A 24,718-nucleotide genomic window follows, 5' to 3' on the forward strand; every position below is an offset into this window, starting at 1 on the left:
GCGCTTCCGCGGCCCCTCGGAGCCCGCGCTGCCTGGGCACACAGCAGAGCGCGGGGAGGTGCTGCCCAGCGCCCCCCGGACCTCCGCGGCCCGCCCCGGCCCCTGGGCCCCGCAGGCTTGTGAAGCAGCCACGCCGTGATGCCGCGGTGGAGGTCCAGGCTGCACACTAAAATAGGTTCATCTGTCCTAGAACGATTTCCTCCCATTCTGCCTGGTGCACGCAGTGCAGCGCGAGGTCCCTGCCTGGTTTCTGTCCTGACAGACTCAGCGAGCGGGACTGGAACTCATGGGAAGCCGGTGACGTGGGAGGACATTACTGATCGTGTTTTAAATTTCCTCGAAAGCCGTTCAGGATCGGGAGACCATTTCGGTGAGAACAGGATCATAACCTGCATAGATGCCAGACTAGACCATAAAGATGTGACTTAAAGTTCCTTACAAACCATCACCCGTCCTGGCTCCTGTCCGGACGCTTTCTCCCCGGCCGGCTGACCATCTCCAGGATGCTGCGTTGGTGATGTGCTGTTATCATTGCTGCGTTTTTGTAGAATCATTGTGGTCGGAGAAACACTTGATTTCTTTTCTCACCTTCCTTTCCTTCTGAAATGAAATTTTAGCAGAGGCCCTATGGTGAAAGCTGCAATATCAAGCTCACCTTTAGAATAAACCTTTCTCAAACCGGGACCCTGGCAGCGTGGCCTGAACTGGAAGCGAGCGTGAGACCACGCAGAGAGGCAGCTGGCGGGTCTCTGAGGCAGGCTGGCAGCTCCAGGAGTCCGGTGCCTCTTGGCGAAGGTTTTCCTGCGGCCACTCCTGCTTTGTTGTGTGTTGATAACTTGGACAGAGGTCACTGAGGAGCGTACATTTGTAAGGATGATGACAGCCATTTCCAGGTGACGGACTGCATAGACCAGTCTGTAATTGTGTGCGAGGTCACCATGCCATGTGCTCTCGTAGTGTTCTGGGGAAATGAGAAATAAAATCTGCTCTTTAGCTCAGAAAAATAAAATAAAATAAAATAAAATAAAATAAAATAAAATAAAATAAAATAAAATAAATAAAATAAAATAAAATAAAATAAAATAAAATAAAATAATGCAGTTTCCCCTCTCAGACCGGCTCTGGGACAAAATCCTTCCGCGTGGTGTTTTTATCTGCAAATTGGGCTCAAAACAGGTACACTTAGCTGCTGCAGTCTGGGTCCAACGCTTTGGTAAGTTTATCGTACGGAGGCTGCTAGTCACACACTCCATTCTAGCAAGACCGAAAGGATCTGACAGTAGTTATAACTTAGGCAAGCAGGAAATAATGATGTGACCCAAAAACTCGCCCCACTCCCAAAGAGAAAAGCGCAGGTCACGAGGGCATGAGGCTCGAAGGGGAAGACAGTCTTACGTGTCGGTAATCGCGTTTGGGTTATCCTGTTCTCCTCATCCAAGATCAACTCAAAAAACAACAGGAGCCACACTGGAAATCCGGCCCAGAGCAGCATGGTGGCCTCCTAACGGGATTACAAACTACAGCCTCGGATATTGGCGGGAAAGTTGCCCCCCTCTCGGCGGGGCGGGGCCTCGGACGGGGCGGGGTTTAGCCCGGAGCCGCTGTTTCTGGGCACACAATTGGAGGGTGGGTGTGGGTGGGGTCAGCACGGGCGGATAAAGATTGGAAGCGGGGGCGTTGGCTCCCACAAGCCAGACTGCGCGCCTGTGGGGCGGACGCCCAGGAGGTCCGAGGACTTGCCCTGCAGCTCTTCACCCGCCCACCCCGCCCGCTTCACCTGCCTCGCCTGCCTCCGCCCCGCCTGTCCCCGCCCCGCCTGTCTCTGCAGCCGCCGCTGAGTGACCCTCCGCGGCCAGGATGCTGGGCAGACGCCCGCTCAGCCCCAGCTCCTATGCCGCGCCCTGGTGGGAACCGCAGTCCGGGGGGCCCGGCCCTGCCAAGCGCCGCCGAATTGAGGAGCCCGCGGGCCCTAAAGACCGAATAGCGCCCGAGCCCATGTCGGTCCTGCAAGTGTGTGCGGGAGGACACACCCTCGTGCTGGTGCCCGAGGCGCTCTGGGGCTCAGGATGGGGGGCGCACTCGCCTGTGGGCCTGGAACCCCGCGCTCTCCGGGGGAGCTTTGCCACCCAGCAGGGATTCTTCTTCGCATTTGTCTCAGAGATCGCCGACCCAGAGATTGCCGTCCCAAAGGAGGCCGCCGTCCCAGAGGTGCCCTACGACCCAAAGGAGGCTGCCGTCCCAGAGGTGCCCTACGACCCAGAGGAGGCCGCTGACCCAGAGGAGGCCTACGACCCAGAGGAGGCCTACGACCCAGAGGTGCCCTACGTCCCAGAGGTGCCCTACGACCCAGAGGAGGCCTACGACCCAGAGGTGCCCTATGACCCAGAGGTGCCCTACGACCCAGAGGAGGCCTACGACCCAGAGGTGCCCTATGACCCAGAGGTGCCCTACGACCCAGAGGTGCCCTATGACCCAGAGGTGCCCTACGACCCAGAGGTGCCCTATGACCCAGAGGTGCCCTATGACCCAGAGGAGGCCTACGACCCAGAGGTGCCCTATGACCCAGAGGTGCCCTACGACCCAGAGGTGCCCTATGACCCAGAGGTGCCCTATGACCCAGAGGTGCCCTACGACCCAGAGGAGGCCTACAACCTAGAGGAAGCCTACGACCAAGAAATGCCCTGTGACCCAGAGGTGCCCTACGACCCAGAGGTGCCCTATGACCCAGAGGAGGCCTACGACCCAGAGGAGGCCTACGACCCAGAGGTGCCCTATGTCCCAGAGGTGCCCTACGACCCAGAGGAGGCCTACGACCCAGAGGAGGCCTACGACCCAGAGGTGCCCTATGACCCAGAGGTGCCCTACGACCCAGAGGTGCCCTATGACCCAGAGGTGCCCTACGACCCAGAGGTGCCCTACGACCTAGAGGAAGCCTATGACCAAGAAATGCCCTGTGACCCAGAGGTGCCCTACGACCCAGAGGTGCCCTATGACCCAGAGGAGGCCTACGACTCAGAGGAGGCCTATGACCCAGAGGTGCCCTATGACCCAGAGGAGGCCTACAACCTAGAGGAAGCCTACGACCAAGAAATGCCCTGTGACCCAGAGGTGCCCTATGACCCAGAGGAGGCCTACGACCCAGAACAGGCCTATGACGAGGACACGGCCAGCAGGTTCCTGACTCGTTGGATGTTCGATGCACTCTGCTTAGTCGCTGGAATGGGATTAGAAACCCACCCGCCTCGAGCCCCCACGCCTAGTCCAGAGAGACGCCCACCTGGTCCCTACTACAACCTGGACTTCCGCCTGTGGGAGCCCTTCCCCAGCTCTCCGCTCCACCCTCTGCCTCCGTCGCCCAGTCCAGGTCCTCAGGTGCGCCCCCGGCGCCCTCTGGGGCCTTCTCCCAAGGCCCGGAAACGGCTGTTCTAGGAAGAAACTGCTACAATCCCGCCCCACGGGCCTCAGGACCAGGAGAAGGTATTCTGGTGGCGGTTGTGTGGATATTGCACAACCTACAAGAATGGATCAAGACAGATACTCTCTTGATGCAGGCTGCTTTGCAGAATTTTCTATCAATGGTAGACTAAAACATTTGGAAGAAAGATCACAAAGCAGCAAAGAAATGCTCTTGAAATACAGGATTCTTGACTTTGGGTGGTGAGCAATGCTATATACAGATGATGTATTAAACATAATTGTGCACTTGTAACTTATGTAATTTATCAATGTGATTTTTCTGATGTCCACACTTTATTTACCATAGAAAAACGCGTTCAGTCGCAGCATTAGTTCCTGGTAAGGACAGTGTGTATTCCACAATTCTAACAACTGATCAACAATGAGAACTTTAATAAGCAGTTCGCGATAATAAGTTCTCAACAATCTTTTGTTATTATTAAAGTTTAACATTATAGAATTAACAAAAATAACATAAAACTCATATCCTGGCTAAATAGCCACAGGGCCGCAGAAAACCGTATATTCCCTCCCCATTCTCCCGCCGTTCCCTAGCTTGTCGTGCATTCTCTCCAAAAATCGGGACTTTTTTAAAACGCCTCAGGACTCGGGACAAATTGTTGAAAATCGGGACTGTCCCGCCAAAAGCGGGACGTGTGGTCACCTTATTTTAGGGGGCAATGAAATAGCAGCTCTCCATTTTCAGAATCGTTCAAGGAGTCCCTAAGGATGCAGCCAAATAGCTCCGTGTCGCCATAGGAGCCTCCCAGTCCTAAGGGATCCCATTACTCAGGAGAAGATTCAGCAATTAGGGAGCAATCAGGAGAGAAAGAAGGGCTGGCTGCATGTGCCCCGCAAGGAAATGTAGGACTTTGGGGAATGAGAACTCCATAAGGACGGTGTAAATTGGTCCTTTAACTCACATCTCCCTTTAGGAGATCTTAGGTGAGTGCAGCCAGGAGGCCAAAACCAGGACTCAAGTTTTAGCTGCTCTGCTGGCCTTATTCACTTAGGTTCTTCATAGGGAAAAACTGTCAGAATTGGAAAGCTCTTAGGTATTGATCCCCAAACTCACATTGTAGATGTGGACAAACTGAGGCCTAAGTATCCTGAAATAATTGTTAAAAGTCATACAGACAGGATTAAGATAGGAGTCAGGTATTCTGGTCCCATTATATAACATTGTCTCGCTTCTACTGTTATCGGTGTATTCCACTGAATTCTGAGCTGATGGCAAACCTGCCTTTGGCCTCTTCCCATTTTTATACCTGCCCCACCCACTTTGAGCTCTCCTTTCTGGGGCCCTGGAAAATCTCTTCCCATCTTTGCCCTTATTGACTAAAGCACAAAGTAAAGTATTTGAGCAAGGTGTGTATTGGTTAGAAATGGGGTCAGCAAAGGATGGGAGATTAGGCTGGAGAAATGATTAGGGCCAGATCATGGTGGGTCTTATAGGCCAGCCTGAAGAGTTTATAGTATATTTCGAGGGCATCAAAGATCTATTGAGCTGAAACCGGTTTGGCTCAGTGGATAGAGCGTCGGTCTGCGGACTGAAAGGTCTCAGGTTCGATTCCGGTCAAGGGCATTTACCTTGGTTGCGGGCACATCCCCGGCTGGGGGTGTACAAGAGGCAGCTGATCGATGTTTCTCTCTCATCAATGTTTCTCGCTCTCTGTCCCTCTCCCTTCCTCTCTGTATAAAATCAATAAAATATATATATATATATTTTAAAAAAGATCTATTGAAATGTATTATTTGTGGTTTAGTGGTATTTTGGAGCTGACTTATGAGAGCAAATTATGCTCATTTCTTTCCATCTCTGTATTCAGTGATATTACATTGGTAAGTTGAAATTGATCATGGTAGGAATATTTACACCAAAGAAATTGACAAAATACAATGAATTCAGAGCCTTTTATTTCCCCAAAAGCTGATCATTAAATATTTAACAGTATATCACTGGGTGGTCAGATGAATGTTTTTGAAAGATTGGTAGCCAGTTTGGCTCATAATACTAGAAGGAAGAAGGCCAGTAGGGGTATTAAAAAGAATCCAAGTAAGCCCTAGCAGTTTGGCTCAGTGGACAGAACATTGGACTGAAGGGTCTCGGGTTCGATTCTGGCCAAGAGCATGTACCTTGGTTGCAGGTTCCCCGGCCCTGGTTGAGGTGCATCAGGGGACAACCAATTAATGTGTCTCTTTCACATGGATGTTCCTCTCTGTCTCTCCCTCTTCCTTCCACTTTCTAAAAATAAATGGGAAAAAATATCCTCGGGTGAGGATTAACAAACAAATAACAACAACAACAACAAAAACTAATCCAAGTAAGTTTTTTAGGTATTGGCCAGGTATAGTGGGGATGGGACAAAGGGGATGTTGAAGAAAATTAATGAGGTTTAGTGATGTGCAGCATTAGTTGCCTTGGTTAATTGGGCGGATGGTGGCATCATTTATTGAAATGGGAAACCCATGAAGGAAACAGGTTTGAAGTGAATGGTAATACATTTCTTTTTGGGCATGATAAGTTTGAGCTGCCTCTGAGATAGAAAGTTGAAATATTAATCAAGTAGAACACAGATGCATGATTATTGATTTGAACATGAGAGAGAACTAGTATCTCTATAACAAATCCCAAAATTCAATAAAATTGGAATTTACTTTGCTTAATGGTATAGGACTATAGAATTTCCTTCCATCGACATCTCCTCGCCCCATCATACAAGATCTAAAAAAACCCCTTCTAGCCCCAGGGGTTCAGTGCTCTGTAGTGAGTATGTTTACTTTTATTAAATTTAGGGGTGGCCAGCTTTGTCCTTTCAGACAGTTTCGCTTTTCAGAATCACCTCTGTCTCTCCAACAAGGACCTCAGTTTACCTGGGTAGGTTTAAGTTGGCCTCTGCTAAGGAACTACTCATCCAGTTCCATAATGTTTACCGGGGAGCCAAGGAGAAGAACAAATTTTAAGCAAGAAGCATAAAATAGAGCTGAGCCAAAACCGGTTTGGCTCAGTGGATAGAGCGTCAGCTGTGAGCTGAAGGGTCCCAGGTTCGATTCTGGTCAAGGGCATGTACCTTGGTTGAGAGCCCATCCCCAGTGGGGGGTGTGCAAGAGGCAGCTGATTGATCACTCTCTCTCATCGATGTTTCTGACTCCCTGTCCCTCTCTCTTCCTCTCTGTAAAAAAATAAAAAAATAAATAAATAAAATAAAAATAAATAAAATAGAGCTGAATACCACAGAGAAGATAACTGAAACTCTTGAATTATCTTTGAAGCAGATCATGCTGCATCAAAAAGGTTTTCTATCAGCTGGAGACATTTGATGTTATATCTCTGCTTGTACCTCACATGGATTCAATCATTCTTAGATCTTGATATTAGTCTTGTAATGGGCTTGAGAGAAATCTCAAAAATCAAATTTCATGTCTTCCAAATCACATTTTCCATAGGCTTTCCTTTTGGCTCTGAGTCCTATTCAGATTATCTTATCTAATAAAATAGTAATATACAATTGATCATACCTCCGCTACACCCACAAGCCACCCCCATAAGCCATACCCATCATCCAATCAGAGCAAGTATGCAAATTAACCCCAACCAAGATGACTGCAGCCACAGAGAGCAGGAGGGAGGCTTGGGTTTCCCAGGCAATGGAAAACGCCAAACTTTCTGCCTGCCCTTGCTGGCCTAAGCCTCCACTCAAGGCTACAAAGTTTCAATTATAGAAGGTAAACAAATCCAAACAGAAATGACTGTTGGCCAGGGAGCAAGCAGAAGGCTTGGCTCTGCTCCAGGCTATAAAGTTTCAATTGCAGAAGGTAAATAAATTCCAGATACCAGGGCCTCCACTTAAGTTGCTGGGGGTGTGCTGGCCTGCAAACCACCACAGGACCCTCGCCCAGGCTGCCCCACACCCCAAGGGAACCCCTAACCTGATCTGGGACACCCTTCAGGGCAAACCAGCTGACCCTCACCTATGCACCAGGCCTTTATCCTATCTAATAAAAGAGTAATATGAAGATTGACTATCACTCCAATACACAAGATGGCTGCCCTCATGAGGTCAAAGATCCTTCCCACATGTGGAAGGCCTCTAACCACTCCCATGCAAGCCTGATTGATGTCTAACTGCTCCCCTGCCAGCCTGTTTGCCCCAACTTCCCTCCTCTGCCAGCCTGGTCAACCTTAACTACCCTCCCCTGCAGGGTTGATCACCCCCAACTGCCCTCCCTTGCAGATCTGGTGCCTCCCAACTGCCCTCCCCTGCTGGCCATCTTGTGGTGGCCATCTTGTGTTCACATGGGGACAGGATCTTTGACCACATGGGTGCAGCAATCTTGTGTGTTGGAGTGATGGTGAATCTGCATATTACTCTTTGTCAGGAAGGATGTCCATAAGGTCGTCCAGAAGATGTCTGGTATAATTAGCATATTACCCTTTTATTACTATAGATAGATAGATTACCCTTTTATTACTATAGCACTTGTCTTAGTGCTTCTAGTCTCTCATACACTACACTGGGACTTATGTTATCCATTTTTGCATCTACAGGACCTAGCATTAGGCCTGCCATACAGTAAGCATCAATGGACATTTGATGAATAATGAATGATACCAATATCATGGCTAACTTTCTTTTTTTCTGACAGGACAACAAATATTTTAAAGTAATCTTTATTTAAAAAAAAAAAAAAGACAAGATATGCTGATTGTAAAAATTTTACAAACTAAAATATGACCAAAAATAAAAAATTACTTACTATCTTACTACCTAGAGGTATCCAGTGTTAACATGTTAATATACAGTTGATCCTAGTCAACTGTATAACACATATGTGAACAGCATGGGTTCACTAATACATGGATTTTCCCAATAAGTATAGTACATGGATTTTTCTTCCTTATGATTTTTAAAACAACATTTTCTTTTCTATAGCTTACTTTATTATAGGCATACAATATACAATATACAATACATATAACATACAAAATATGTTGTTAATTGACTGTTTATGTTATCAGGAAGGCTTCTGTTCAACGGTAGGCTATTAGTAGTTAAGTTTTTTGGAAGTCAGAGTTGTATGTGAATTTTCAACTCTGCAGAGATTAGGGCCACTAACTCCTGCATTGTTCAAGAGTCAACTGCATATCCTTTCAGGCTTTTAAAAATGAATGTATGGCCAAAACTGTTTTTGGCTCAGTGGATAGAGCATCGGCCTGTAGACTGAAAGGTCCTGGGTTCGATTCCGGTCAAGGGTATGTACCTTGGTTGCGGGTAGATCCCCAGTAGAGGGTGTGCAAGAGGCAGCTGATCGATGTTTCTCTCTCATCAATTTTTCCAGCTTTCTATCCCTCTCTCTCCCTCTCTGTAAAAAAACAAACAAACAAAAAAAAAAAAACCTCAATAAAATATATTTTAAAAAAATGAATGTATGAATATTTTCTAAAACTTGGATTAACCTTATATACACAATTTTAAATATTGATTTTCTCCACCTAAAAATTATATCATACTTTTCAATGTAATGAAATATTGCTTCAAAGCATGATAGTACATAGTATTGGTTACATAATATTTACTAAAATTAAGATAACTTATTTACAGCTGTTTCCAATAATTCTTTGATGAACACACTTGTAGATAAAAACTTGCATTTCTGATTTTGTTCTTAGGACAAAACCTTAGAAGTAAAATTTCTGGACCCAAGTATATAGACCCTATAAAGGTTTATGGTATCAATATATACTAGAACCAATGATATTCTCCTTAGCAATGAAAGTGCGGGTGGCTCTGTCTCACTATATCCTTCCCAGCATTAAGCATCACCATTTTTCTAAATTTTGCTAGTTTGACAAATGATATTTCATGTTTATTAATAACAAAAGAAAATATTTTTCTCATATGATTATGGCTGAATAACATTTAATCCTTTTTGCTTCCTCCCCTTTTTGTACCTGCCACTACTTCCTGCGTTTTGATACACCTAATTTATCAACTCTCCACTCACAGCAGTCAACTGGATAATCATGGTCCCTGCCTCATAAAACTTGCTGTCTAGCAGAGAACCCAGGTGTTACACCTCATGTCTTTATTATTCTGAGGGAGAGGTATGGGATGGTTTAGAAGGTTAACTCACTCTGAGGGCTCACAGAAAGGCTTCTTTGAGGAGCTGCAGTTCAATCCAAGACCTGAGAATGAACATGAGTTAACAGTATAATTGGGTAGGATAGAAGTGGGATGGAGCCAAAACCGGTTTGGCTCAGTGGTAGAGCGTCGGTCTGCGGATTGAAAGGTCCCAGGTTCGATTCTGGTCAAGGGCATGTACATTGGTTGCGGGCACATCTCCGGTAGGGGGTGTGCAAAAGGCAGCTGGTCGATGTTTCTCTCTCATCGACGTTTCTAGCTCTCTATCCCTCTCTCCTCCTCTCTGTAAAAAATCAATAAAATATATTTAAAAAAAGAAAAAAAAAGAAGTGGGATGGAGTTAATGGTGACAAGAGAAGGAATAGCATGTGTCAAAGCCCTGAAATGGGAAAGAGTATGGCACCTTCAGGGCAAAGATGGAGTTCCGTTTACTTGGAATGAGGGGAGGACAGAATGACCTGAGAGGAGTCTGGGAAGGTCAGGTGGGGGCAGATTGCACCTGGCCTCAAGCCTTCCCAACTTGTTTCCATATGTGTATCTGAAGAAGCACACAAAGCCACTGCAATGACATTTCCTTGCTCTCCTCACTGGGCCAGGAATCCTCTGAGGTCAGTGCCCTTGCCCTCCTCTCCACCTAACCTAATACTATGTGTGCAGTTTCCAGAAGGTAATGAGCCTTTCTCAAGATTCAGACACTAGCCATACCCCCAATCTCATTCTCTTTGTCTCAACAAAAAATTTTAATATCTGCACACCCATTTTTTTGTTAACTACTAAGACTCTAAAAAGAAAGGGAACTGAAAGACTGGTGCACCTGAAAGACATTTCATGGTGTCCATCTAGCAGCTAAGTTATGCGCTGTTCCCCAAGGACCAGTATAGAGTTGAGATCAAGGCTAAGGGGAGTGTGTACTGGTGCTACTGAGTCATGTGAATGAGTGTTTGGGCATTGGCTGTGCATCATGAGTCTTGTTTCTCTGTCTCCAAGCTATCCTCCCAGGGCCTCATTCTGGGTCCCTACCCCAGCCTGTCACCTTGAGGAAAGCCCTCTTCACATCCTTGTTTCGGAGGCTGTAGATGATGGGGTTGAAGAAAGCAGAGATGACATTGTAGAACAGGGCCAACTTTTTGTCCTCTTCTGGGGAGGCCTCAGAGCCAGGCTTCATGTACATGACCATGGCCGGCACACAGAACATGGTGACCACAGTGATGTGGGAGGCACAGGTGGAGAAGGCCTTCAGCCGCCCTTGGCCTGAACGGATCCTCAAGATGGCAATGAAGATATTGGCGTAAATGACAAGGATAAGGGAAAGTGGAATCAGGATGACACTGAAGCCAAGAATGAAGTCTATCCGATCATTGACTGAGGTGTCTGCACAAGCCAGCTTTAAGACGGCTGGGACTTCACAGAAGAAATGGTTGATCTTATTGGGGCCACAGTAGGGAAGACGCATGGCAAACACAGTGTAGACAAGAGCAGAGATGACACCCCAGAGTCCACAGAAAATGACCATGACCCCACACAGCCATGGGCTCATGATGACTTTGTACCTAAGTGGGTGGCAGATGGCCACATACCTGTCTATAGACATGATGGCAAAAAGCCAGGACTCGGTGACACCTAGAACCAAGAAAATGTACATTTGGGCTACACAGCTGGCAAAGGAGATGGCCTTCTTCTGGCTGGCCATATGTGCCAACATCTGGGGCACAGTTGTAGTGGTGTAGCTAAGATCCAACATAGAAAGGACGCCAATAAAGAAGTACATGGGCGTGTGGAGGTGCGAGTCCAGGCAGATGAGGATGGTGATTAAGCTGTTGCCCAGAATAATCAGCAGATAGGTCATCAGGAAGGCTGAGAAGAGCAGAGGCATGAGCCTGGGGTTGAAGGAGAAGCCCAGAAGGATAAATTCAGTCACATAGGTCAGGTTAGATTTTGCATTGTGTTCCACTTCTAAAGGAAAAAGAAAGGCACAATTCAGACAGAGAGAGGTTTAGCTAAACTATGCACCAGGGTGAGGGCTACTGATGGGGTCAGGGTAGTGGTCAGTATCTGGTTATGATGAAATACCATGATCTCCCTCAGCATGGCAGCCTGTTTCACCCACTCTTGTCTATTGCCACCACTCCCAGGAAATGTGAGAAGAGAAAAGGGCTTTCACATCTAGGTTAGACTCTGCCTCTGACCCATCAGCAATTACCCATCTAAGCCTCAGTTTCCTCAGCTTGAAATAAAGGCATTGGACTAGCTGATCTCTATTTCCCCTTAATATCCTCTTCTCTGTAGTTAAGCAACCAGGTGTTCAGAGATAAATATTAGTGAACATATTCTATGAAATTTGGCAAATTTTAGTGAGATATCCTACTTGGTCCTGTTGAAGACATCAATTTATTTTTCCACTCAAATTTTACCCATCACAGGCCGTGGTGTGTTAGAAGGAATGCTGAGTTCTAAATCCTTGGCTCTATAATTTCCTGAATAAATGACCTTGAGCAAGCCCTTTACCCAGCATTCTATCCATGGGAGACTACTTCCTTGAGTACAAAATGAGAGTAATGGTTACTTTGCTACAATTTTGCTGCAAGGACTGGGTGATACTTTGGCATGAAAAGCATCACACAGAAGGTCTAACATGTGGTCGATGTGTAATAAATGTTAGCTGCATTTCTGGATGATTCTCCACACACAGGACTGAGATTCAGGTCCAAATTAGGCCAGGAAACATCCAGAGATACTCCATCATATACGATGACCACAATTTTCATTCTCTCAGGTACCCACGTTCTGTTGCTTCTCTGAGCATTTGCTGCTAGGATTGGCCTCTTACTGACTCTTAGGTCTTTATCAACTTAAGTGCCCCGCGCCTTCTCCCTTCCTGAGTAATAGGGGGAGGACAGCCTTACTGAAGAGATGTCATGTGCATCATCAGTACTTAGGGAATGGGAGCAATCTCAATGCTGTCAGTGTTATTCCTTTTCCAATTTATCTGACTCAGCCTACTTGTTCTGCAGTATGCTTGTTCTCCTCTGGAACATCATGAACGAGTCTTCATAAAAGGGAGAGATCAACCAAAGGACTTATGTGCATACATATGAGCCTAACCAGTGGTCTAGGACAATAGGGGTGTGAGGGCATAAGTGTGTGGGGGGGTTGGAGATTGGAGTGGAGGGTTGAGGACAAATATGTGATACCTTAATCAATAAAGAAAATTTTTTAAAAAAAGAACCTGTGTCTACATTTAATGCATCAGATGGTTTCTTGACTTTGGCCAAAAGACTGAATACACTTTGAACTTCCTATATATCCTAGATATTTTTCTAGGACCTTCTCAGAGATTACTCAACAGCTTTCAGTTAGCTGGCAGAAACTATTTTTATTAAATTCCTACCTTTAACCAGAGGTTGCATTGTCTCCCCGGGTTGGCATTAGTTTCTGTGAAAAGTACAGTGGGTTGGGTTTGGTAGTCTCGACAGGAAAGAAACTACCCAGCAGCATGGAAAGGGCTTGGGGTTAGAGACGGCAGGTGCTGCTAGAATCCCAGCTCTGGCTTTGTGTGCTAAGTGACTTTGGGCTGTTAGCTCACTCTGTAGGCCTCCGTTTCCTCACCTGTGAAACAGAAATAAAAACACCTACTTTGAAAGCCACATTCTTCCTGGGAAGAAGAATCCCAACCATATGAGAATCTTCTACGTGAGGTCCAAGAATCAAAAAAATGTGCTGCCATTTCTAACTTTTTTTCTTTTTCTTTTTTACACACAGCCAATGAATGGCTTGCTCTTTAAGAGTCTGATGATAAAGGTTGTTTGACCTGATTGAACCACACACGAAGACTGAGGGCAAATGGAGCACACTGTCTCTAAACCGGCAGCATGTGTCTGAGGGTGAGAAACTGGGGTTCCCTGAAGTCCCGGGTTCCCATCATCCTTCCCCCAACTCTCCTGAAAGTAAAACACTCTTCACTGGGAAGAAATTACCCGACTCTCAGGTCTAGGGACCAGAAATCCCATGTGAGGGAAAACAAAGGGTGACATCATTATCCACCCTGATGAGCCTGGCTTCTGTACCTCCATTTGGGCTAAAAATACAGAATTCAGCTTTGGGCCTGTACTTTATAATATACCTTCACACTCATTTTCTCTTTGAACCTCATGAGCAAGCCTCATGATGACTCTGTGAGAAGAATAGGGCAGAGATCATTGTCTTTATCTCACACATGGAGAAAGGAGACTCAGAGAGGGAACCTGTGGGAGAAATTGAGTATCGCTCATTCTTTAGCTGCAGGAGGGTTTCTCACGAGCAGCTAAACCATAGCTATCCAAACCAGAGCTCAGCTCCTCTGAGTCCTCAATGTACTGAATGTTTTCTGGCTTTGATTCTCAAAAGGGGGGAAAAATCACGAGGGCAAAGAATTTTTTATTGGAAGAAATTGATGGCATCTCTAAGATCAATGCAGTCATAGCAGCCAGAAACCTGGGAAAATCTCCTCATCTTCTTTCTCCCCCCCCCCCCCCCCATCCTATCTGTCCCCAGGTTCCATTGCCACCACCTCCAAAGTGCCTCTCATACCCATCCGTACCCCTACTCTCTGGTTCAGGCACTGGCATCTCTCTCTCACTCGAATTTCACCTCAGTCCTCCAGCTGGGCCTTTGGTCCAGCTCATCCTGGGCACTGGTTTGCAGAACACTTTTTCTAAAACAAAAATTTGATGGAATGACTACTTTAATCTTTCAATGGCTCCCTTGCCTACAGGACCAAGTCTGAGAAAGTTAGATCACTATCCTGGCTTCGCTCCTTAAAACCAGACCCAGTTTTGGTCACCAGCCTGCAAGGCAGGCCGGGCACTTAGGAAAATCTCCAGCTACTGCAAGAGCTGAAGCAGAAAGCATCACACCGCCCCAAGATGCTACGTGCAGAGAGGAGGCCTAGGAAGAAGATGGATCCCAGGCCAGCTCCTTGGACTCGGTCTGAGCTCCAGGCAGCAAGCCCACGTTAACTTGGAAATTCCACAAGTTGAGCACATCCTCCCTGAGCAGCTCAGCTTGAACATGCATGGTTTGATTGTTTCCCACTGTAACCTCATCACTTAACACAGAACCTGGCACTTATTAAGACCCAATAAATACTTACTGACCAGGAGACGCTGTGGGGGGAAAAAAGAGAGAGAGAGAGGAAAGAAAAGAGTATAGACATTCTCTTTTCCTATGCTTTTCTTTCCTGTGCCTCAGAGAGCTGGAGAAAATGATGTGTCTGGAGGTCACAAGTCCCAGGAGAAATCAGGGCACAGGTTGGTTGAGGGGGGAAGGTGGAGAGAATTGGCACCAATTGTCGTGAATCTCTCTAGCATTTCCCTCAACTTCTATCCAAGCCCATAATAATATAAATATAAATATTTATATTATAAATAATATAAAATATTATTTTGAATAGTAATATAAAATATTATTTTGAATAATACATTCAGCAATTTAATAACAATAATGTGCAATTATATATAATAATGTAATTACTTTAATAACTCAACACATTGTAGTATTATTGTTGCTGTAACAGCTTCCTATGTGCCAAGCACTATGACCTGCTTTACTTTATTTTATCCCCATAACTGGGGTGCTGGTTGAAATATTTAACAATAACTGTGCGCGCCCTCCAATCAGAACAAACACCTGTCATAGGAAACAGAAGTTGTACCAGAATGCCTACAAGCTGACCATGAGCCTGCACAGAGCTACCCTGCAATGCAGACGTTATTGCTGCCCCCATTTTACACGTAAGGAAAGCGGGGACACAACTAGCCCGGGGACACAGTGGTAGCCAATTGCAGTGCCTGTGCTCATAACCACCAGCTGACACTGTCTCTGAGCCTCTATGCGAATGTGGCTGGACTGACCGCCTGAACACAGGTCCTCCCTCTTCCTCTGCCACCTACTTCCTCATGTGCTTTCTTGTTTCCTGCCTCCTCCAGGGTAGAAGCTGAAATAAAAGGGGGCAAGAAGACCAGAAATTGTGACCAAAAAGCGAAGTGACAGCTGACCAGGCCCAGCAGGTGCAAAGAGACAATAACGCCAAGCTGCTGGTGCCCACTCCGTGCACAGCGACACAGCCATATGCTGGCCCTCCCTGAGGCCGCTTGCCGCCCGCTGCCCTCCATACCATGGTCTCCTTCTTCACGGAGAGCTGCATGAGGGGAAGGTCAGAGGTCAGGCAGGTGACGCCAGAGCTGGCTCTTCCCCGTGGCCTGCCATGTCCAGCAGCTCCTGGAATTCTCAGTGCTGCCTGGGAAGAGGAGAGAACATTGATTCCGGGGTAACCGGGTGTATCCTCCTCTGAGGGCCAGGGGTCTGTCTACTGGGCCAGGGGACAGACGGGGTGAGCCATGAAAGCCTGGCAGGATCCAGAGATCCTGGGAGACTGAAGACAGAGCAGGTGGATAGGGGGTCTGAGGTGTCAGATCCCCATCTACGGACAGAAAAAAAAATGGACTGGAGCATAGACCAGAGACCCAGACTGGGCAGAATAGAGACAAAGGAACACCAGGAGGGATCAATGTACACAGAAGGACACAGAGGATCAGAGCGGCAGGACAGAGTAACTAACACCAGACTGGAAAGAGATGGAAACTGAAGATAGAATCCGAGGGTCAGAGAGGGGCCTGGACCTGGGTCCAGGGAGCAGGAGCACCTCTGCCGCCTTCACTCACCCACTCCTGCCAGAGCACACGTTACATGGATTGCTGAAATGTACAGCCTCCCTAGCACCCCATGCAGATGCTGCCTTCAGAATAAGATCTTGCCCCAGTCCATGGCACCCCCAATCCTGGTTGTCACCTCCCAGCCGGTCTTGTACAGAGCTATTCGCAAGTACTGGTCTCTGTTGACATCAATGACATGCTCTCTAAAGCTCCCCCCTGCCCACTATCTGCCCCTTCACCCTCCTATTTCTCTCTTCTCCAGAATCCCATCTGCATTACAAAAATCCCTTACCTGCGCTGCTTTTCCTCGTGAGGGTGTGCGGGGTGGTCTGAGCCGCCTTCTCTCCTCTTGATAAGCCCTTCTGCCCTGATCCTGCCCATCTTCCCCAAACTGGATCCTCACCCTCATCCTCATTAAATAATATCTTTAATTCCAGGCTGCAGCCCCAGCAGACACTTCCCACTGGCAGCTCAGGGCGGCCCCGCCCTTCTGCTCAGCAAGAGCAACCTCTGGGGAAGCAACTGTGCACCAGAGACCCAGCGATTGTCATCAGACAGACCTGGTCACTGCGACATGGTCGAGTCCCTTAGATTCCCAGAGCCTCCGCGGCCTCACTGTAACATGGAGCTGTGCTCCCGAGAGCGTAATAATGCCAGCCATTGTGTTTGTTTTTATTTTTGAGTAGTTATTATGGTCCAGATATTTGATATACACTACATCCTCATAGCAGCACTATCCCTATTTTACAGAAACAGAAATGGAAGCTTGGAGCCTTAAGGAGGCTGTGCAGAGCTGGGATGCTGAACGCGGTTTTGTCTGGCCACACAGGCTGTGCTTCTACCCAGGGCTGAACCCGGGGTCATGATCTGGCATAAGTCAGACCAGAGGCCAGGAGGCCGCTTTGGTGGAAAGAAGAGAGATACATATGGAGGGGGAGGTCCAGACATAAGAGCAGCAACTTTTTTGAAAAAAAAAAAATATATATATATATATTTTTTATTGACTTCAGAGAGGACGGGAGAGGGGGAAAGAGTGAGAGAAACATCAATGATGAGAGAGATCATTGATTGGCTGCTTCCTACACATCCCACACTGGGGATTGAGCCTGCAACCGAGGCATGTGCTCTGACGGGGAATTGAACTGTGATGTCCTGGTTCATAGGTAGATGCTCAACCACTGAGCTACACCAGCCGGGCAAGAGCAGCAACTTTTGAGGGCAGCAGACTCGTTGGGGGCTTCTGCCTGATACACATTCTTCTGGGATTAGGGAAGGAAAAGGGGGAAGGGACCGGCGTTTATTACACACCTTCATGTGCCCGACTCAGGCATTATTTCACTTAATTCTCCATCTGCTCTGGGAAAGAAGCATGTTATTTCCACTGAGTGGATGGGGACACTGACGTTCAGAGGTGAAAAGACTTGTCCAAGGTCAAACAGCTGTTAGAGGCAGCTGAGACCCCCATCTAGGTCTGCCTGGTTGCAAAGTGCCTCCCACACACTTTGCTTTGCAGGGAGTAGTGGGGGGTGGGAACAGGGTGGTGTGTGGGTGACAGCCAAGACCACTCCAGTCCCTAGCCTGGGGATGGGGCCCCTCCTTCAGTTTTTCTGAGCCCCTCAAGTTGGACTCCAGTCTTTCTGGGAGTGCGGAGTTGTTCACGAGGCCTCTACCTGCAGAGTCTGAGAGAGAAATAGAGAATCACGCTTCCCAGTCTGGAGCCCATTCCCCTGTGGATTCTTTGAAACCCAGGATAATTCCTGCTGGAGTCTTCCCTGTTTTCTGAGCAAAGTAATCCATGTTCATCAGATAAAATTCACAGTGGCAGAAAGGTAGAAAGAAGAACATAATTAACCTCTCTGGCCAGGGTGGCTCAGTGGTAGAGGGTCGTCCCACTCACTGAAGGGTCTCAGGTTTGATTCCTGGTCAAAGGCATGCACCTGGGTTGCAGGTTTGATCACTGGTCCAGGTCGGGAGACAACCAACCAATGGGAGGCACATTGATGTTTTTCACTCTCCCTACTCCATCGCTTCCACTCTCGCTGAAAATCAATGGAAAAAGTATCCTTGGGTGAGGATTAACACACACAAAGAGAGAAGAATTTAATTACCCTGTAGTTCCTCAAATGTAACAAAGAACATTTTTGTTATAATTCTCTTATTTTTTTCTATACGTAAATGAAAGTGGCTGCTTTCCTCACCCCACTGACACTACACTTCACATAGAATTTTAGTGTGACAGATACTAGTTGGTTGACTATTCATTTCCCCCTTCCTTGCTGATAAAATCATTTTCTTCCTGACAACACTTGTTTGGGGTAATCAAGTGTTGAATGGTCCAAGCCCAAATGGCACTTCCATTTCTCCCTTACCCAGAATCCCTTTCAGCTGGGGTAGTCCTGGAACCTGGTCCTGTTCTGGGAGACAAAATGGGAACTCAGCTGAAGAGCTTTTTTGAAAATACTGAATTTCCTAACAAAGGGATAGAGTGACTGTGATACAACCTCTTCCCCTGAGTCCTCTTTCTCTTACCAGGAATGCAGGCGTTGTATCTGGAATTGGACAAGCCATCTCAAGTAGACCATGAGGAGACAGGCTCAGAGAATCATGGGGGTTCCCTCACTAATGTTATCCAGTTGTGAACTAGCACAAGTAATTGCTCACCTCAACTGCCTATGATGTGGAGAAAATTAATTTCTGCATACTTAACCACTGTTAGTTGGATTTTCTGTTTTCAGCAGGAAAATCCTAATGAGTTAAGCATTCTGCCTTAAACAACAACAACAATGATATTATATGATGAGCATTTCACCCTGATCTCAGGTTTCAGTCTTTAGAACTGTAAGAAATAAATGTATGTTGTTTAAACCATCCAGTCTGTGGTATTCTGTATAGTTGCTCATGTTGACAGAGGCCAAGATGATAAGAGTGCACAGAGCAAAGCCTTAGAAAAAAATCACTGCAGAGAAAGAGAGAATGAGAGCACGCTGGAGGTCTGCAGGTGAGTAGGTGAGTACTGATCATTCGGTGCATGTGTGTGAGGAAACCAATTAGAAGGATAATAAGGGAATATTATAAATAACTTTACTTCAATAAATTAGATATCTTAGGTAAAACGATCAAATTCATTAAAAGACATTATCAAAGCTTATTTGAAGAGAAATAGATAACCTGACTAGTCATATAGTTATTTTTTCAAGTTGAATCTGGAGTTGAACCTTTTCACAAAGAAAAGTCCACACCTAGATGGATTAAGTTGTGAATTGTAGCAATCTTTTTTTTTTAAATATATATTTTATTGATTTTACACAGAGAGGAATTGAGAGGGACAGAGAGTTAGAAACGTCAATGAGAAACATCGACCAGCTGTCTCTTGCACATCCCCCACTGGGGATGTGCCCGCAACCAAGGTACATGCCCAGAATCGAACCCGGGACCTTTCAGTCCGCAGGCCGACACTCTACCACTGAGCCAAACCGGTCCCGGCAATTATAGCAATCTTAAGGAAGAAAAGCTTGCAAATCTGCATTATCTCCCCTAGAAAATTTAGGAGGAGGGAATAGTTCCCAACTCTTTCTGGGAGGCCAGCACCACTCTGGTATGAAAGCCAAAGGTACAAGAAAAGGAAATTGCAGACCCATATCCCTCATGAACACAAATGCAAAAATTCTCAACAAAATGTTAACAAATTGAATCCAACCACAATTTATATATATATCATGGCCAAGAGGAACAAGGTTGAGAGGCAGAAAAGCTTGCTGGAATGAAAACAGCTTCAAAGGGCACAGGTCTGGGTTCCAGCCCCATCTGGACCACTTCCCATCTGTGTGACCTCAGAGGATGGTGGTGATGATGACCAAGGCGGTGATTTCTCCCATTTCTTGAGCACATGCTATGTTCGGTGTCATGTGCTTAAACACTTCACCTCATTTAATCCTCAGAACAATGTGAAGTTCATATTATTATCCAAATTTTACAGTTTCAGAAAATGAAGGTTAGGAAGGTCAAATAACTTGCTTGAATTTCTAATAGAGAACAGACTGGGATTTGAACTCAGATTGGGATTGAATGAGACAACTGCTAAATGGTTGGCACAGCACTGTTAGACAAACTCCCTTACCTGCGTATTTATCTATGGACTAGAGGCCCAGTGCACCAAATTCATGCATGGGGCTTGGCCCTCAAAGCCCCAGCTTTGTCTGGAAGGTCATCTGGATGTGTGTTCTGCTGTTCGGCCATCCAGTCTAATTAGCATATTATACTTTTATTATTATAGATGTGCAATCCCCTCTTGAACATGAAATCTCTGCTTCATGTTCAAGAGGTTCTTCCTTTTTTTGGGGGGGGGAGGGGGAGAAAATTACCACCACTGTTTCCTCTCACTTGCTTGAGGCATGTGTGGCCTGGGCAGGAGCCCTCCACTGCAATCCAGGCATTTGGGTTCCTGCCTCTGCTGCTGAGTGTTTTCTCCCCCTCTCCTACCCAGAGAAGAACTAGGCTGACCCTTAGGACTGCTCAATTTTTGCTGTCAGTATAGGACCTGCCGTTGACTGAGCCCCTTCTGGATACCAGGATGTGCGCTAAGCACCTTACATAAACTTTCCTAACCCTCACAGTATTGTTCTCTGTTGTGATGGGATGAAAGTTAGACTCAGAGAGGGATAATGACTTGCCCAAGGTCATATAGGGAGAAAGTGGTAAAGTAAGCATTCAACCACCAAACTGGCTTTTCTCTTCTTCTTCTTTTTTTCTTCTTCTTCTTCTTTCTTTCTTTCTGTATAGCACAACAAATCCTGGCTCTGTGTCTTGGGAGTTTCAGAACCTAAGTCTGGGTAGGGGAGCGATATAGAGAATAGACAAATAGTCAAGAGAGGAAATACAGCAAGATCTATGACCATCCTGTGAAATCTCTTCTGCCTGTGCCCACTCCCCTATATCTAGAGACCACAGAATGTCAAAACTCTGACACATTTTGAGAGTGAAGGGGAGTATTTAAAATAATTACAGGAGCTAATTGATCTACAACAGGAATAAACCAGAGCTGTTTCATGAAAATTAAGATATGAGATCATCCTACCCAATCCCATCCTTGGCTGCCCTGCTGTCTCCCCACAGTTGGGGCTGACCACCACAGCTGATACTTGTTAGACCTAAAAATCCGAGTTGCCTGAGTGAATGTGCTATGTTTCTGGGGCCCTAAGCAGGCACAGTCCCACATTCTGGGGAAGCATCCAGTCCTGCTCAGCTGAGGACTTGCTCATCTTTTTGCTCCGGCTATACTAATAGGAATTCTTTGGACTTTGCCGTCAGAACCTGTCCTCTAAAATGACTTGCTGTGGCCGAAACCAGTTTGCCTCAGTGGATAGAGCGTCTGCCTGCAGACTCAGGGGTCCCGGGTTCGATTCCGGTCATGGGCATGTACATTGGTTGCGGGCACATCCCCAGTGGTGGGTGTGCAGGAGGCAGCTGGACGATGTTTCTCTCTCATCGATGTTTCTAGCTTTCTGTTCCTCTCCCTTCCTCTCTGTAAAAAATCAATAAAAAATATATTAAAAAAAAAAAAAAAAAAAAAAAAAAAGATGACTTGCTGTGTTCAGGACCCCTCCACTTCCCAGGACTTAACCAGTTCATCTCACATCCCATCAGTAATCCTGCACACAGACACTCTTTGGCCCTTGATTATCACTTGATCTGGATTCCTCATCACTGGCCTCTACCAAGGTAAAAGTATTCCCCATTGGCCTGAAGTCCCCCAGTTCCTAAACTGAACTTCACCTTGCCTTGAACTTGACCTTTGTCACAACACCCTAAAGAAGTTAGATTCTACCTTGTTGGACTGGACCATCTCTCATAGCTGGTCAGTGCCTTCCACCCATGAGGCAGGCCCTACCCAGTGAGCTCTGTCCAGCAGCAGTTAATGAGGCTGAGCCAGTCTCCTGCCTTGGGGATTCCAGGAGCCAAGAGCGTACTTAGTTGGAGACAGTGTCCTCCAAGTGGGTCTGAGGAAGGCTGTGCATCTGTCCTGGCCTTTGACCACCTGGCTCCTACACCAGCCTTATGGATGCCCTCCAGCCTGACCATACACACCTGTAAGCCAGGACTGCACCTTGGCCATGGAGACGCTGCAGTAGAACCCTTTGGAATCTGACTGACCTAGGTTCAAGTTCAGACAACACAACGTATCTGCCATGTGGTGTGAACAAGCCACTTAATTCTCTGAAACTCTCTGTGCCTCCTGATCTAGCAAATGGCTTGCTGACCTTGTTGTGAGGATTAATTGCCTGGCATAGCCTCTGGTAGGAGAAAATGTTCAATAGTAAGTAGTTAGGCTGCAGTAATAGGTTTGGGAGCATTTATATCACCATGAGGTGTGTGGCCTTGGATAACAGATTTCAATAGTGGTAGTTATGAGGAGATTGATAGCTATTGGCACTATTTACAATATATAATCTATGGTCAAACTATAAGTGTACCTCTAGTCGGTGTGCGGCCTTGAATAAAATGCTTGAGGACATAAAAGGCACACGAAGGTGCTAGGAGAGGACACAAAGCACGCCTTAGTATTATCACTTTGTCACACAGAAACGTGCAGCGCAGCCATAGGACTCCTCCCTCCTCCAAGTCTCCGTGGGAAGAAAGTTCAGTCCCCAACGGAAACTTCACAAGGATGTCCAGCTCATTCGCTCTCGGGGCCACTTCGGAAATGCCTTGGGGACATTAACTTCCTGGCTGTGTTTTTCATCTTCCCAGAGGCTCTGTGCTGCATTTACCAGCATGGACAGGGAATCCTCAGGGCTTCTCAGGATTGGAAATCCACTCTCTAACCCCATTCTGATAAAAGAGGGCCCTGGGTCTGCCCACTGGGAGCCCCTCCTTCCAGGGCTGCTGCGCCCACCACACACAGGAGAGGCGCACATCTCCCAGGTAGGGCACCGTGCCAAGGAGCGGGGTGAACTGCTTTCTGCCACCGAGCACAGATCAAGAGAAACCAGGCTGATGCTGCCACAGGAGTGAAGGAGGTGACTCAGGCAGAAGAGCAGGGTGCTGGTCATTTGTAGGTGAGACTGAAGGAGGGGACGGGAGAGTTTCCTTTCCTGGGCATCCCTAAGAATGAACAAAAGATCCCACCCTAGACTCTGCCCACTCTCTGGGGGAGGAGAGAAGGGTGCGTCCACCCTCACTGAGCAGGAGTGGGGTTGCCAGCACACTTCCCCAAATTTGCACACACCCTTCTCAAGAGGACCCTCACCTCTGGTGCACCCTGATGAGGAGTCTGCCCCCTTCTTCTCTACCAGAACTGCAGAGGCAGGGAAGGAGCAGGGACGCAATGGCTAATGGAGAAAGGAGAGTGGACATGAATATGTCAGTTTCCTGGTGTGAAGTTTTGATGTAATTGTTTCTTCATGGGTGCCTTTAAGAGGATGGCAGAGCGCAGTGGTTAAGAGCCCACAGCCAGAGACCCAGGATTTAGGCCTGGTCCTGCCGTGCACTAGCTTGTCAGAAGGCAGAGCAGAATTTGGTGTTGAAGCAGAGAAAATTAGCACTGAAACAGGACTTCAAAAGTGGTCTGTCCATCCCTGTTAGATCTGTGGAGAGATCTAAGTGAGGCAGCCTCTGCCTACAACCTGGCAGAGAAAATAGAACACAAAATCTACAAGACCAGGCTGGTGGGTAAGGAGGAGGAAACCCCGAGCTGAGCCTTGAAGGTTGGTGGGATGTGAAGCAGAAGAAAGGATTATGGAGACATTCAAGCAGATAAATATTTTAGGGAAGAGTGGTGGAGATCTGCCTGGCATACCTGCCGGAACTGAGAAAGGTGGCTTGGGAGGTCTTTGGCTCAGAGAGGAGGCCGCCCCAGCTGCCCAGACTGGGATCCTTTTGGTGGTTGTGCTCTTAACAACATGGCTCAGAAGTTTCAGGGGTTCTGATGCATCACAGATTTGAAAATTGGTTAGAACCAGATGGGAAAGGCCTGAAATTCCAGCCTAAAGAGGCATGAGAGATGAAACAGTACCTGCTGATGGGTGCACCAGGAAGGGGGGCAGTAAGAGGCCACTGAAAAAATCCAGGTCTGGATTGTGAACTGGTGGATAGGAGGGTGTGAGCAGCCCTGTCATCCTGGATTCAGGGTTTGCCATTTGCACTGCTGACCAATCCTTATTTCTTTAATGTCTTCTCAATGTCTAAGACTCTGAGCTTCCCTAGTTCTCCTCCTCCCTTGATAAACATTGCTTCTCTGGGACATTTTTTTCCATCCAATTATTGTTTCCTAAAGCTCAGACCATCTTCTTTTGCCCATACAGCCTCAGACTGTCACAACACCCTGCAGCAATCAGTCCTCACAATCATGTTTTCAACCCTGTCTCCTAGAACCTCAGAAACTTGAAAATGCTATGACAGCTCCTCCACACTCTCTCTACTCTTCCTTCCACT

At 46.9% G+C, this 24,718-nt stretch overlaps 2 protein-coding genes across 2 annotated transcripts; one reads left to right on the top strand and one right to left on the bottom strand.

Moving 5' to 3' along the window:
- Positions 1-1,857: 1,857 nt before the first annotated feature.
- LOC118723118 (sporozoite surface protein 2) lies at positions 1,858-3,628 on the top strand. The gene has a single exon (XM_036445174.1). It carries the CDS (start codon positions 1,858-1,860, stop codon positions 3,427-3,429), a length of 1,572 nt encoding a protein of 523 aa, XP_036301067.1. The 3' UTR covers positions 3,430-3,628.
- Positions 3,629-10,602: 6,974 nt separating this feature from the next.
- LOC118723119 (olfactory receptor 2A12-like) lies at positions 10,603-24,402 on the bottom strand. The gene is made up of 3 exons (XM_036445175.1): positions 24,300-24,402; positions 23,535-23,582; positions 10,603-11,552 (listed from the first exon to the last, which is right to left on the bottom strand). Exons 1-3 carry the CDS (start codon positions 24,400-24,402, stop codon positions 10,603-10,605), a joined length of 1,101 nt encoding a protein of 366 aa, XP_036301068.1.
- Between the last annotated feature and the right edge of the window lie 316 nt (positions 24,403-24,718).

The sequence above is a fragment of the Pipistrellus kuhlii genome, unplaced genomic scaffold (genome assembly GCF_014108245.1).
Source record: "Pipistrellus kuhlii isolate mPipKuh1 unplaced genomic scaffold, mPipKuh1.p scaffold_m20_p_2, whole genome shotgun sequence".
In the NCBI taxonomy this organism is placed as follows: domain Eukaryota; kingdom Metazoa; phylum Chordata; class Mammalia; order Chiroptera; family Vespertilionidae; genus Pipistrellus; species Pipistrellus kuhlii.